At 38.5% G+C, this 13,624-nt stretch overlaps 1 protein-coding gene across 14 annotated transcripts in view; it reads right to left on the reverse strand.

Moving 5' to 3' along the window:
- The window catches only part of PATJ (PATJ crumbs cell polarity complex component), a 358,484-nt gene that overhangs the window by 85,116 nt on the left and 259,744 nt on the right, over nt 1–13,624 (reverse strand). For 11 of the 14 annotated variants that reach the window (XR_011995974.1, XM_072730762.1, XM_072730756.1 and 8 more), the window contains exon 31: nt 5,118–5,210. The exons of the other annotated variants lie outside the window; for them this stretch is intronic. Coding sequence is in view for 10 of the 11 variants with exons in the window: in XM_072730762.1 (XP_072586863.1) it covers nt 5,118–5,210 (93 nt within the window). In the remaining variant the exon portion in view is untranslated. The remainder of the gene's footprint in view (nt 1–5,117; nt 5,211–13,624) is intronic. 14 annotated transcript variants of the gene reach the window in all.

Genomic DNA, 13,624 nt, shown 5'->3' on the forward strand with positions numbered 1-13,624 from the left:
TGAGTCCCAGCCACACCACCTACCTGCTGCAAGACCTTAGGAACATATTTGTCACCTCTCAGCCTCAGTAAGGTAGGGCTAATAATATGTGCAGCATGGGTTAGGGCTAATAATATGTGCAGCATGGGTTAAATAAAATAACCAGTACAAAAATGACTAACACAGGCCAGCTTCTCAAAAAATTTTAGTTTCCTTCATTTTATGACACATCTGTTTGGAGGTCTCTATAACCTTACTTGCTAATGTAAAAGGTAAATTTCTCTATCTTTATCTGTTTCTATGACCGAGTTTTCTATGCTGAAGTCAAGATTTAGACAAAAGGGAAAGAAAAATCATGAAGTTCAGATCCCAGTGTAACTTTCTTATTGTCCTTTGACCTCAGTTTTGTTATAGGTATCTCTCTGAATGGTAGTAGTGCATAGAAGTTTAGAGACTAGCACTCTAGAGACAGTGCATGGACCAGGATCTATGCTTCACTGAGTGATTATTTATTTGTTTGTTTATTTAAAATTTATTTGAGAGAGACAGACAGAGAAGAGGGGAGTGAGAGAATCTTCAAGCAGACTCCCCTCTGAGCACAGAGCTTGACCCTAGGACCCTAAGATCATGACCTTGACCTTGAGTGATCATAACCTTGACCTTGAGCCAAAACAAAGAGTCAGATGCTCAACTGACCAAGCCACCCAGGGCCCCACTGATTATTTAATGTTTCAGTGCCTTCATTTTCTCATATCTTAAATGGGGATAATACTAGTACTAACCTCATAGGACTGTTCTGTAAACGAGCTTAGAATAATGTCTAGCACATAGGCATTCAATAAATACCCCCATAATAACCAGCATTTGCATTTTTCAGGTTGAAAAATTCACTTTGGTTTCCTAAATTACACCTTAACACTTAGCACACAACAGCTAATCCTTATGTGGCCAACCCTAAATGTTTCAATCAGAATAACAATCATCATTATTAACAATTTACCCTTGTACCGAGATTCCAGTGCACTCTGTCATGGTTCTGCATAGTACTTTAGAGCTGGAAGAGCTCTCACAACAACCGTGGTTGCTTCTCCCATTTTACAAAGGCAGAAACTGAGGCACAGAAAGGTTATATGCCTAAGATTATATTGTTAGTCAATGACAGAGTCAGGATTTAAATCCAAGTAGTCTGGCTCCAATATTTGTACTCTTGATAATTTAGTTTTACTGCATCAAAAGAGCATATTATATTAATGCAGATATTCTCAACATGATAAATACACAGGTTGATATCCAAAAGATTAAAATAATTACTTTAGGGATTCATGACCTTCTATGTCAAGATACCAGGGAGTCAGAGACCCTTCAGGATGAGCCCCTACTCTTCCAATTTCCTGTTTTGTGATTTTTCACTAAGCAGATTAAGTTCTCATCTGTAAGTCTGTGATAAATAATTCCTGCCCTCCCTTTTACATATGGTTATTTTGGGGATAAAATTAAAGATCACAAGCAAAGTATCATTTTAGAAAAAAATTAAGATATTGGAAAATTAAGCTAATGAGCTAATAACACTTTGTTTTGCAAGTCGCAAAGCTCTGTGCAGATAGCTTTTTAAAAGTTCCTTTAAAAGGCTTAAAAAATAGTCCTAACAGGCTCTCACCTAGACTTCTGAAATAGATTCTAGACACTTCCCTGCCTCCAGTCTCTCACAATTGGAATCTATGTTTCACAAACCATCATCTGATCAGTTGTCTAAAAACAAGTTATTCTCCCTTTAAAAATATTTGAGAGAAATCCAATACCACTGAAGTTATTACAAACCCCTTGGCTGAGAATCTAGGGACTACTTAGATATGGACTGGAGCCAACAATAATTAAACAGCAAAAACAGTACTGGAATATGTTGACCCGTGGCTCAATCTTAGCTCTGAAAACAGGTAGTCTTGAAGAATTTAATAGCTCTCTGAAGTATAGTTTCTCACAGGTAGCACCTTGTACATTCATGTATCCATGTAGCTACTTAGCCACTGAGCGCTGAGCACATAAAGATGAATAAATTCATCTATAATTCACCGCATATAGTTCCTTCAGTTCTATGAGTCTGCTGTTCAAATTGTATTGCTTGTTGTCGCCCCACAAAAGCCCAGTACTTACTTGCTACTCCATAATCCACACCCGTTTAGCTGGTAAACCTCCTATTTATGCCAACCTCACCAGTCAATTGTTTTCTCATCTTCAGAGATTTACTTTAGAGGCCATGATTCTAAGAAACCTTCCCTAATCATCCCTGAATAAAATGGTCTTCCTTCCACTTTTGAATGCATGCAGCACAGCAGTTTTTTCTAATATATTTCTGTATGTGTTAATTTTCTAGATACAAATTCTATTATCCTCACTGATTCTAGAGGGTCACCTGCTGAAGAGCAAGGCTTTTGTGTTTTTCCCGATCATTCTTGCAGGCGCCAGCATAGTGCCTGATGAGACATAGGTCCCCCATAAGAAGCAAGCAAGCAACTTCTAGAGGGTTAGGGCTTAGTGTTTCCCACTGTCTTGACCATAAACAGGGGGGAAAAGAGTTAAGACCCATACAAATCATATGCTGTCCTCTGACAAGATGCATGGGGCAATAATCCCAGGATGGTGTAGCAATCCTTGCACCAATCTTATAGTAGAAATAATCATGATAACTAGTGACATTTAATTGTTATTAATACTTTATAACACAATAACACATAGGTTGTACCATATAAAATTCTTACCCACAAAAACAACAATTTCTGATGACCCAATCTAATATTTTGCTAATTTATTATCTATTCTCCTCTCCCTACTCATCCTGAATAGAGTCCCCAGGAGATCAGGCATTTTTAAAAAGATGTATTTATTTATTGAGGGGAGGGCAGAGTGGGAGAAAGTCTCAAGCAAACCCTGTGCTGAGCGCATGGAGCCCAACATGGGGCTTGAGCTCACAGCCCTGAGATCATGACCTGAATCAAAAGCAACAGTCATATACTTAACTGACAGAGCCACTTAGGTGCCCTGAGAGTGGGCATTTTTCTACATTTTGTTCACTGTTGTATATCTATTGCGCAGAACATACTGGCATTAAGCAAATATTTGTTGAATTAATGAATGAACTTGCTGAACACCAACTATCTGTCCTGTATTCTACTCCTTGATTTACACCTTATAGCCTATTTGTCTCCTCCTAACATCCTGATTACTGTTCTTCCTCGGGTGAGAAAACTGACGGTTAGTGTAGTCAAGTACCTGGCCCAAGACCACACACTTGGCTAATGTTTTATGGTAGGCCATTTGTATTTATGATATAAAAGTTGTTTAAATTTAGGCTCTCCTTTCTCTCTCAACTAGACCATGCATAGATTCTACTGGAAACAGTGAGAAAGAATTGTAATGTTAAAAAGAGGGAGAAGGTTTTCATCTTGGTGAAATACAATATAAAACATTATCTAAAAATTACCCTCAGTTTTTCAAGTCCTCTGCCTGAGGGTGAGACCCTTCAATTGTCTTGACACTTGGAGCCCCATTACTGGAATTGCTTTCTTGGGAACAGCAATGGGTAATGGATGGCTGTGTCTGTAGCCTACAAGTGAATCTCTTTGGACTACCAGATTCTTCTAGCAAGCAAGGAAGTGTTCTCACCCTTTTAACCATTTCCTCTATAGACTGTGTTGGAAGCCCCTACTGACAAAACCCTATTGCTTTATAAGACTTTTCCCTAACCTATCTATGGAGATACAGTGCCCCCCAAAACCAAGTTAATAGTGTTTTGAAATGAAGGAGCTGTGAGTTCAAGCTTTGTTGATGTTACTCATTCCCCATCTATGTAAAATGCTGTTCAATTTTTTAGAAAGGGAACAGTGTAACCTTGGGACATCTTGTTCAAGAACAATGGTTACAATCCACTAGTCCCAGTGTTCTTGACACTAGGGTTCTTGGGTTCCATTTGCAATATGCCAAGGTATAGCCCATTGTCATTTCCACTTTTGGTGAAATGTCCTCTTCCCTTCAGCCTGAAAGAATAAGTTTCTTTTCTAGGACACAGAATCTAAGACAGTCCCAATAAACATTTTCTGCAAGTTGAAAGAAGATAAATGATTTCTCAAACTCCCTGAAGTATAATGAACAATTCTGTGTTGCCATAAAATCAGGGTGACCCTCCCAAGTGATAATTCTTTGAGATTTGTAAGACATTTTGAAATAAAGAAAAAAAAAAAAAAGCCCACATTTCTTTCTAGAAGTTGTAGTCTAACCCTGTAAGTACACGGCTGCAAAACAAAAAGATGGATGGTGAATTAGGCATGGGAGTCAGACTGAATGGGGCCGGGATGGGGGGTGGGGTAGGGGGGGTGGGCGGGGTGGTGGTGGCAGGAGGCGGGAATCTCCAGGTCTACCAAATTCTAGCGAGTGGCCTCTTGCAAGTTAGTGACCATCATGAGCCTTTGGTTTCTTTGTATGTAAAAGAAAGGTATTATCACCTGCATTATAAGGATTAGGAAATGAAAGTAGCATATAGCACAGTACCCAGTACACAATAAGTATGAAATAAAATATCAAGCACTTAAAGATGTAAGGAGGGAGCATTCTCTAAAACTGACTCTCTTTGGAGCAACTACTTGGATCAGGTCGAAAAAGTATGTGACTCTTGATTTCATGATTTTGTGTTCGAGACCCATGCTGGATGTAGAGATTACTAAAAAATAACAGTTACTTAAAAAATAACAACAACAAAAACTAACTCTCTTCTAATGCTCCAGCCCCTCAGTAAGCTTAACCATCTTTTATTTTACTATGAATTAGTGGAATATATTTAACATCTTTTTCTATTCCTTTAGGGACCCTACCCTTAAAGAAACCCAATATTAAACAAGATTAAAAGAGAAATTGCTTCTTTTGTTCCAGACAGCACAATTCAAGTGTGAAGAAAATACGAGAATATGCTCTTTGTTGAATTAATGGGTCACTCCATATGGAAAAGCTTCTACTAGCTCAGAGATCAAGATTTCTAGAAAAGCAAACAAAAATGCAAGTTGATCCTTTCCATGGTGGTACAAAATATAAATGATACACTTAAAAAAAAAAAAAAAAAACATTGGTTGAAAAACATCCAGGATTCTCACCAGTTTGGAGCTTTCATTTTCAGGCAATTGTTTAATACCAACTTCAAGACTCCCATCTTCCTCACTGCTAACAGGCTCGGTGCCACTCTGATCCTACGGGGCATTAGGAAGAAAGCCGTAAAGATGTTATTCTTCACTCACACTGCCCAGAACTATATAGATACTTCATCACAACTGCTTGTTTTATTATTGTTGTAGATACTCTTTCTTCTCTAGCGGCTATTCCTATTTTCTTTCTTTCCACTAGAAGCCCATCCCCACAACCTCCCCCCACCCCACCCCACCTGGGGATCTGTTCAGGCTGCTTACAGATATGGCTTAAGAAAAGCTGATTCCTATTCTCTGTTCCAATATCGGACCTGCCTGTCTTATGGTTAATTCCACTCTTTTTTTTTTTTTTAAGATTTTATTTATTTATTTGTGAGAGAGAGAGAGTGCACAAGTAGGGGGGAGAGGCAAAGGGAGAAGCAATCCCAGGACACAGGATCATGACTTGAGGCAAAGGCAGACGCCTAACCCAAGTGAGCCACCCAAGTGCCCTAATCACACTCTTTTTGTCAATGACTTTGTCAGGAATGGATGTGATCCAGTTCTCCTCAATGAGATGTAAAGAGACTTCTAGAAAAGTTCTTCCTTGGTCTTTTTAAAAAATATTTTTATTTTTATATATTTTATATATATATATATATATATATTTATTTGAGAGAGAGAGAGAGAGAGCATGAGCAGGGGGAGGGACAGAGAGAGAGGGAGAAGCAGACTCCCTGCTGAGTAGGGAGCCCTTTGTGGGCCTGATCCCAGAACCCCAATTATTATGACCTGAGCCAAAGGCAGATGCTTAACTGACTAAGCCACTCAGGGGCTTCTAAGATTTTTATTTTTTAAGTAATTTCTACACCCAACACGGGGCTTGAACTCACAATTCCTAGACCACGGGTCATGTGCACCACAGACCAAGCCAGCCAGATGCCCCATCCTCCTTGGTCTTAAGAGAACCAGAAGAAGTCCCCCCACCTCCCAAATTAACAAGAAAGCATGAAGCTCAAATTGCCATGGGCAACAATCTCACGGATCTGAGGAAACCAGCCATGAGATGAATCTGACACTGAATGACAGAGCAAAGATAGAGATGGAAAAATCTGACTCTGATGGCAAACTGGGCGGCTGCATCAACCTGACCTGAAGTACAGTCTTATTCTTAGCAGCCTTCACATGGGAGCTAAAAAATTTACTGTTTCAGCAAGTTAGCTATTCTATTCCCTCTAGCTAAAACTTTCAGAGATGGTTGCTTATCTTCTGTGCAAGATTAAACTACTTGAGATAAGACACTTATTTATCCTGTTTATTTCTGAAACTCAAGTACCTAGAACTATGTGTGGTACATAGGAAACACTGGACAAATCCTGGCTGAACCAATGAATGGAATAGTTCTTTTATTTAATATAAATGAGACATCCTACAAGAATAACCCCCATTAAAATTCCAAAACGGGCACCTAGGTGGCTCAATCCGTTAAGCATCCAACTCTTGACTGCAGTTCAGGTCATGATCTCAGGATCTTGGGACAGAGCCCTGCATCAGGCTCCATGCTCAGCAGGGAATCTGCTTGAGATCCTCTCCCTCTCCCTTTGTACCCACCATGTACATTCCCTCTCTCTAAAAAACACATTCAGTATCTCCCCAATTCAATTGTAACATTAAATGTTATATTAATTAATCAGAAGTTTACTTCCTGAGGGCACATACAGGAGAATAAGGATGATACATGGAGTATCTACATTGTATTTATTTGGATTTTCATATTAAATTACTACCATTTTGGGATTACTACAAATTTAGTGGGATTGTTTATAGAGAAATTAGTTTTGACTTTGGGACATTCAATCTCATGTATAATTAAGTAGTGCACACTGAAGCAAAGATATTGTGTCCTTTCATCTATCAAATGAACAAGAGAATAGGAAGAGAGCATTCAGTGTTGATAATGTTATAGAGAAAGAGGAACTTTTACATGCCACTGTAAGAATGTAGGTTTGAGCAGTCTTTTCAGAAAAAAGGATACAAAATATACACACATATAGATACACATGCAGGAAAATATTTGTCAGCATATAGGACAAATTTTTCAAATTGCTTACTTCTGGGGAATAGTATTAAAGAATGGGGAGATGCATTAGTTATTTCTGTACTGTTTGATTACAGAAGAATCCGCATGTATTATTGCAAGTTTAAGAAAATAAAGGAGAGCTATGAGAAATATCTAAAAGAAAAAAAAATCTAACAAAGAAAGCAGCATAGGGGCGCCTGGCTGGCTTAGTCAGAAGAGCATGCAACTTGATCTCAGAGTCATGAGTTGGAGCCCCACATTGGGTGTAGAGATTGCTAAAAATAATAATAATAAACTTAAAAAAAAAAGCATAGATGTTAAATTGGTCAGATCCAGGTTCAAATCTCAACTTTACCGCATAGAATTGTTTGACTTTTAGCAAGGTTCTGAGTACTTATTTTTGAAGCACAGATAAAAGAATCAGATTAAAAATACTACCCTATCAGGTTGGCTTGAAGATTAATATATTAACATGCAAAATGTCTAGTAGCACAACACCAGGTGCAGTTAATTTGTTTCCAGCTTTTTGTCGAGACAGGTTCTTTATCCATCCTCTGTTTTGTGTAGTCTTCATAACAACCCTATATAAGTATGTACCAATCTCATTCCAATTCATGGATGGGGGCATGCCTGGGTGGCTCAGTGGTTGAGCATCTGCCTTCAGCTCAGGGCGTGATCCCAGGATCCGGGACTGAGTCTCATAGCAGGCTTCCTGCTAGGAGACTGCCTCTCCCTCTGCCTGTGTCTCTGCCTCTCTCTCTGTGTCTCTCATGAATAAATAAATCTTTAAAAACATTGTTTTCTAAAAAACAACAACAACAAAACAATTAATGGATGGGAAAATGATACATTTTAAATTAACTTGCCTAGCTAGTGAGAGGTGAACCCAGGATTCAAAGTAGGAAAGACTGACATTAAAGGTCCTATTCTTGTTAACTATGCTGTAGGCCCTAAGTAAATGATGCTCTTGTTTCTTTTCTCTCTTTGTTCCCTGTCAGCACTGAGGGTTGATAACTAATTTTATAGAAAACAGGATTCAGAATCTTTTTTTTTTTTTTAAGATTTCATTTATTTATTCATGAGAGACAGAGAAGCAGAGACACAGGTAGAGGGAGAAGCAGGACCCCTGTAGGGAACCCGATGTGGGACTCGATCTCAGGACCCTGGGACCACGCCATAAGCTAAAGGCAGACACTCAACCACTGAGCCACCAGAGGTGTCCCCAGGATTCACAATCTTAAAAAAAAAAATCATCATCAGACCATTAAACACTGTTATAGCATTTGTTAACCAGAAAATTTCATTAAGTAGAACATCCTCTTCTCAGTGAATTTGGGTAATGAAGAAATCACCAAATAAAATAAACATGCCCAAGTTAAGAAACAAAGCTTGAGAATATATAGGTTTTCAGCGTCTTAGTGGTTAAGTTCTAAAGACAGAAAAATTCAGAAGAAACGAATTACACATATTTTTTAAAGATTTTATTTATTTATTTTGATACAGAAAGAGAGCACAAGCAGGGGGAGAGGCAGGCAGAGGAAGAGAGAGAAGCAGGCTCCCTGTTGAGCAGGGAGCTCGATGTGGGACTAGATCCCAGGACCCTGAGAACATGATCTGAGCCAAAGGCAAACACTTAACCAACTGAGCCACCCAGGTGCCCCGAATTACACTTTTAAAAACCAGTACTTAATCTATGGGAAACCTTTAATGCTCCAAATCCTTCATGTGTCTGCTTCTGTAACCTGTGGTGAGTCCTGAAAAAGCCTTGGAGGGGCTATGCTATACAACTGAGGCTTTGAGACAGTCAATGTTTGTAACTGCAGCACATTCAATTATAGAACAAACACATAGAGAACTCCTCTGATCCCAAATGAGAGATTTTCACCAGGATGGTGGTCAGCTGATGTCAGTCATCTAATTATGCATCTATCTTGTTGGGGAAAGCAAAGTGCTGTTTAAATAAGTCAGAGGCATCTTTTATGTTTCTCAGCTATGGGAATATAGAAGTGAGGTTCTTGGTCGTTAAAAATGAATACTGAAGTTGGGGAGAAACCAGTTGTTTGATGCTTCACCTTTGAAAATGTAAGAAAATATGGGCAAGGGAGCCTAGGTTACAAATGGTTTGTATATCTTTTAAAATGGGAATAAAAACAAAAAAGAATACCCTTTACATCTGTATCTACAGTGTTATCACACAAAGTGTCTCAAATGTCACTTACTCCATAAATCCTTTCCTTCTCCTTAGCTAGAAGACATCTCTTCTTCTAACCTCACTTAACATTTTACCTGAACTTCCTATGTCATTTATCATCTCATTTGTATTCTAATTACATATGTATGGAATTGATCTTCCCGTGAGGCTGAAAGATTCTTGAATCCAACATCTGTGCCTCATTCATTTCCTTTGTCTGATCCTTCTTTATATTCATCCTAGGTCCCTCTCATTTTATTTTATTAATTTTTTTTAAAGATTTTGTTTATTTATTCATCAGAGGCAGAGACATAGGCAGAGGGAGAAGCAGGCTCCCTGTGGGGAGCCCGATGCAGGACTTGATCCCAGAAGCCCAGGAATGCGATCTGAACCAAAGGCAGACGCTCAACCATTGAGCCACCCAGGTGCCCTCCCTCAGATTTCAAAGTCAATACTCTTTATAACTGTACCATGAACTCCTTCTATTTTTTTTCTTTCTTTTCTTTTTCTTTTTTTTTTTCTTTTTTTTTTACACCATGAACCCCTTCTAAAGCTTTTCCTCTGTTTTTAGTTACTGGTTTAGTTTGAGATGGTTCCACAGAGGAAGGTTTGAAGTCAAAATCCAGATGGAGAGGAGTCAGGTAAAACAGGAAGTTGGAATTGAGAGAGGTTAGCAATAAAGCATGTGCTTTCCTAGGAGAGCTACTGCTTATAGAAGAGTTTTCATGCTTCAGTGAGGCACAGAACAAAACAAAGTAGCTTCTGTTCTGAGAACAGAATGGCTCACATGTGTTAGTTAGGCAAACCTTTAAAACACCCTGCTGACCAGGAGCTTAGAAATCAGGAATCAGTCAGGGATGGGAAGAGGAAAGTAGGTCAGCAAGCATGACTTCCAAAGCACAATTGTATCACAGTGGTTAGAAGACCATCTGGCTGATGGATGGTGGCACAGTGACACCCAAGATGATTCAGCTCATTTGGATAGCTGGGTGTTCCCTTCCTTTCTTGCTGATCCTCAAACCACCTGTCCAAAGCTGCCCATGCAGTGAAGTCTGCTCAAGGACAATGACCTTTCCCCATGAAGACCACAGACAGTAGCTTCTGTGGTGAATTATGTTTTAAAGATGAATAAAGTACTGTATACTTAACACAGACTTTACACACACACACAAAAGTTGGTAAGAAATGCAAGAAATGCTATTCAATCCTCAGAGAAGTCCCTCCTAAACCTTCAGGAAGTCCTAAATTCCCTCCCCTGGGCTCCTCAAAAATCTACATGAAGTGATGATAAGTGGTGATAGTTTTTATTTTTATACTATTTAATTTTTTCTTACCTATAGTTTTCCCCAACTAGAAAACTTGAGACCAGGAATTTATGTTTTTATTTGAAAGCAGGTTATCAGAGGCACCTGGGTGGCTCAGTTGGTTAAGCACCTGACTCTTGGTTTAGACTCAGGTCATGATCTCAGGGTCCTGGGATCAAGCCCTGTGTCAGGCTTTGCACTCAGCAAGGAGTTTGCTTCTCCTGCTACCTCTATTCCTCCTCCTACTCATGCTCACTTGCTCTCTCTCTCTCTCTAAATAAATAAATCTTATATATATAAAAAAAGAAAGCAGGTTATCAATAGAAGTTTAGTTAAGGATGTTACTGAGGATTGGAAAAAACCACACCTCTGACCAGTTATATGCTCCATAGTGTTGTTCACTACTCTTTCCTCATTTAACGTGATGAAACAGTATATACAACTATTTTCCTTTAAAGGTTTTACTAAGCAAATTAAAAACAAAACAAAACAGCAACCATACCTCCTTGATATAATCAAAAGTTTCTAAAAAAAAAAAAACAAACCCTTTTATTGGTTTAAATTTTATCATTCCCATTTTTCCCAAACCCAATGCTCTCTTGCAAAAAAAAAAAAAAAAAAAAAAAAAAACCACAGGATGATTTATTCATTTCATTGCCAGCCTAAATTCAAATATTTCTTTCTGTAAGTCATGTTGACTGGATATGACAAATTGAATTTCTTTCTTCTACCCCCATCATGAGCAAATTTTCTAGGCTACTCAGAATTCCAGGAAGGCAGTGCACAATTAAAGGTAAAATGGGAATTATGCTAATAGCACTCCCTGGGTAATCAACCTGTCCATTCTTTACGAGGCCTGCCTCATCTCACTTAGTATTCAAAAAAGCACAACTTCTGAGGGAAAGAAAAAAATGAAGTTGCTTGCTTCTATAAAGATATTCTAAAAGATTTATCCTACCTTGTCAAGGAATGGAATAAATATCTTGCAACCCAAGTGTACTTGAGACTTGAGAACCTCTTATAAGACCACAGCAGTGGCTTCCTAATTGGGTTTCCCTCTCCGAGAAATCCTTCTCGTTGCTATTAGACAAACCTACCTGAAGGAGAGCTCTGATTAGACTATTTCATTGTTCAAATGCCTTCAACAGCTCTAAGTGCCAAATACATGAAATTCCAACCTTCTGAGATTTAAATTCAGGTCTCTCTCATTTGACCTCCATTTATTTTTCAAACCTCATTTTCTATTACTCTCTTTTACATACTCTTAGATTCTTCTCCCCGTCTCACATCCTGATTTTTCTTATTTCCGTGTTTTTGCTTGTGCTATTTCCACATTTTTACCTAACCATATTCATATTTTAAAATCCAATCTACCTGTCAGAAATAGCGATTTTCTTACCAGGAAATAGTTATTCATCTCCTCTGAACTTCTCCTAAAGTTTTATCTCTTAGGACACCCTTGTTTTAGTAATATACATGTCTTATTTTCCTTATAAGAGTTGAAGTTCTTTGAGGTAAGACACTATGTATATGATCTACAAAGTGGATATTTGATAAATAAATAGCACAATAAGTTAAATCAGTAAGAAGTATCCAGCACTGAAATGAAGCATCAGTAGAAAAGCTTAAATATAGTTCACCCCATGTTTTAGAAAAGGGTCCCTAACTTCTATAAGGCCCAGGTGACGTCACAGAAAGGAAAATTTTTACTTTTTAAATGAACCATGAATATTACTTAACTATGAAGGGAGTTAAGATTACTAATGTGGGATAAAATTGGTCATAATAATATCTCACATTTGAATATTTACTATATTCTATGTGCTATGCATTTTATTCATTCTTTTTTTAATTTTTTATTATTTATGATAGTCACAGAGAGAGAGAGAGAGAGAGAGAGAGAGGCAGAGACACAGGCAGAGGGAGAAGCAGGCTCCATGCACCAGGAACCCGACGTGGGATTCGATCCCGGGTCTCCAGGATCGCGCCCTGGGCCAAAGGCAGGCGCCAAACCGCTGCGCCACCCAGGGATCCCTATTTTATTCATTCTTTAAAAAGATTTTATTTATTTGAAATAGAGCACATGAGTGGGGGGGAGGGGCAAAGGAGAGGGAGAAGCAGACAACTCCCCTCCCCCAGGAACTGAGCAGAGAGCCTGAAGCGGGGTTTGATTCTAGGACCCTGAGGTCATGACCTGAGCCACCCAGAAGCCCCTATGTTATTCATTTTGAATAGAAAACTTGGAATCTTTCAAAAATAATCCTTCGAGGAATTACTGGTTGTGAATTAATAAAGACCAAAATGTGTGTATGTGGATGTGTGTGTGGGGGGTGGTCACCAGATACATGTAGTGTCTAGGGCTTTATTATGCATTAATGAGAAAAAAAAAAGCTGATTAGAAGTTAGGGAGGTAAATACAAAGCCCTAATTCTAACCCTGAAACAAGGATTCTGAAACAAAGATGTGCTAGGCAAGAGGTATAAAAGGTTTTTGAGCAAGAGGACAAATATAGTAATATAGGAAGAAAATAACTGGTGAAAATGGAAGATGCTGGATGCTGGGAGTTTTGCTAGAGGACTGTAATAATATAAGTATAATCACAAACTAAAATGAGTTTTTACTGTGTGCCAAGAATAATACTAAGCATTTTATAAACCTGATTCAATTCTTCTAACAAATCCATAGAATTAATTATTATTATCACCCCCCCATCCGCCTCAAATGTGAGGAAATGGAAGCTTATAGAGCTTAACTGGCTCAAGTTCACTCTGCTAGTAAATGCAGAACAAAGATTAGGACTCGGATCTGTCCGACTCCCAAGCTTATGTTCTTAATCACTGTACCATACAGCTGCCCCAGCATTACAATTACCAAGAACATAGCAGCAGAAATGCTAATAATCCCT

This window comes from Vulpes vulpes, chromosome 12 (assembly GCF_048418805.1).
Source record: "Vulpes vulpes isolate BD-2025 chromosome 12, VulVul3, whole genome shotgun sequence".
NCBI classification, from domain to species: domain Eukaryota; kingdom Metazoa; phylum Chordata; class Mammalia; order Carnivora; family Canidae; genus Vulpes; species Vulpes vulpes.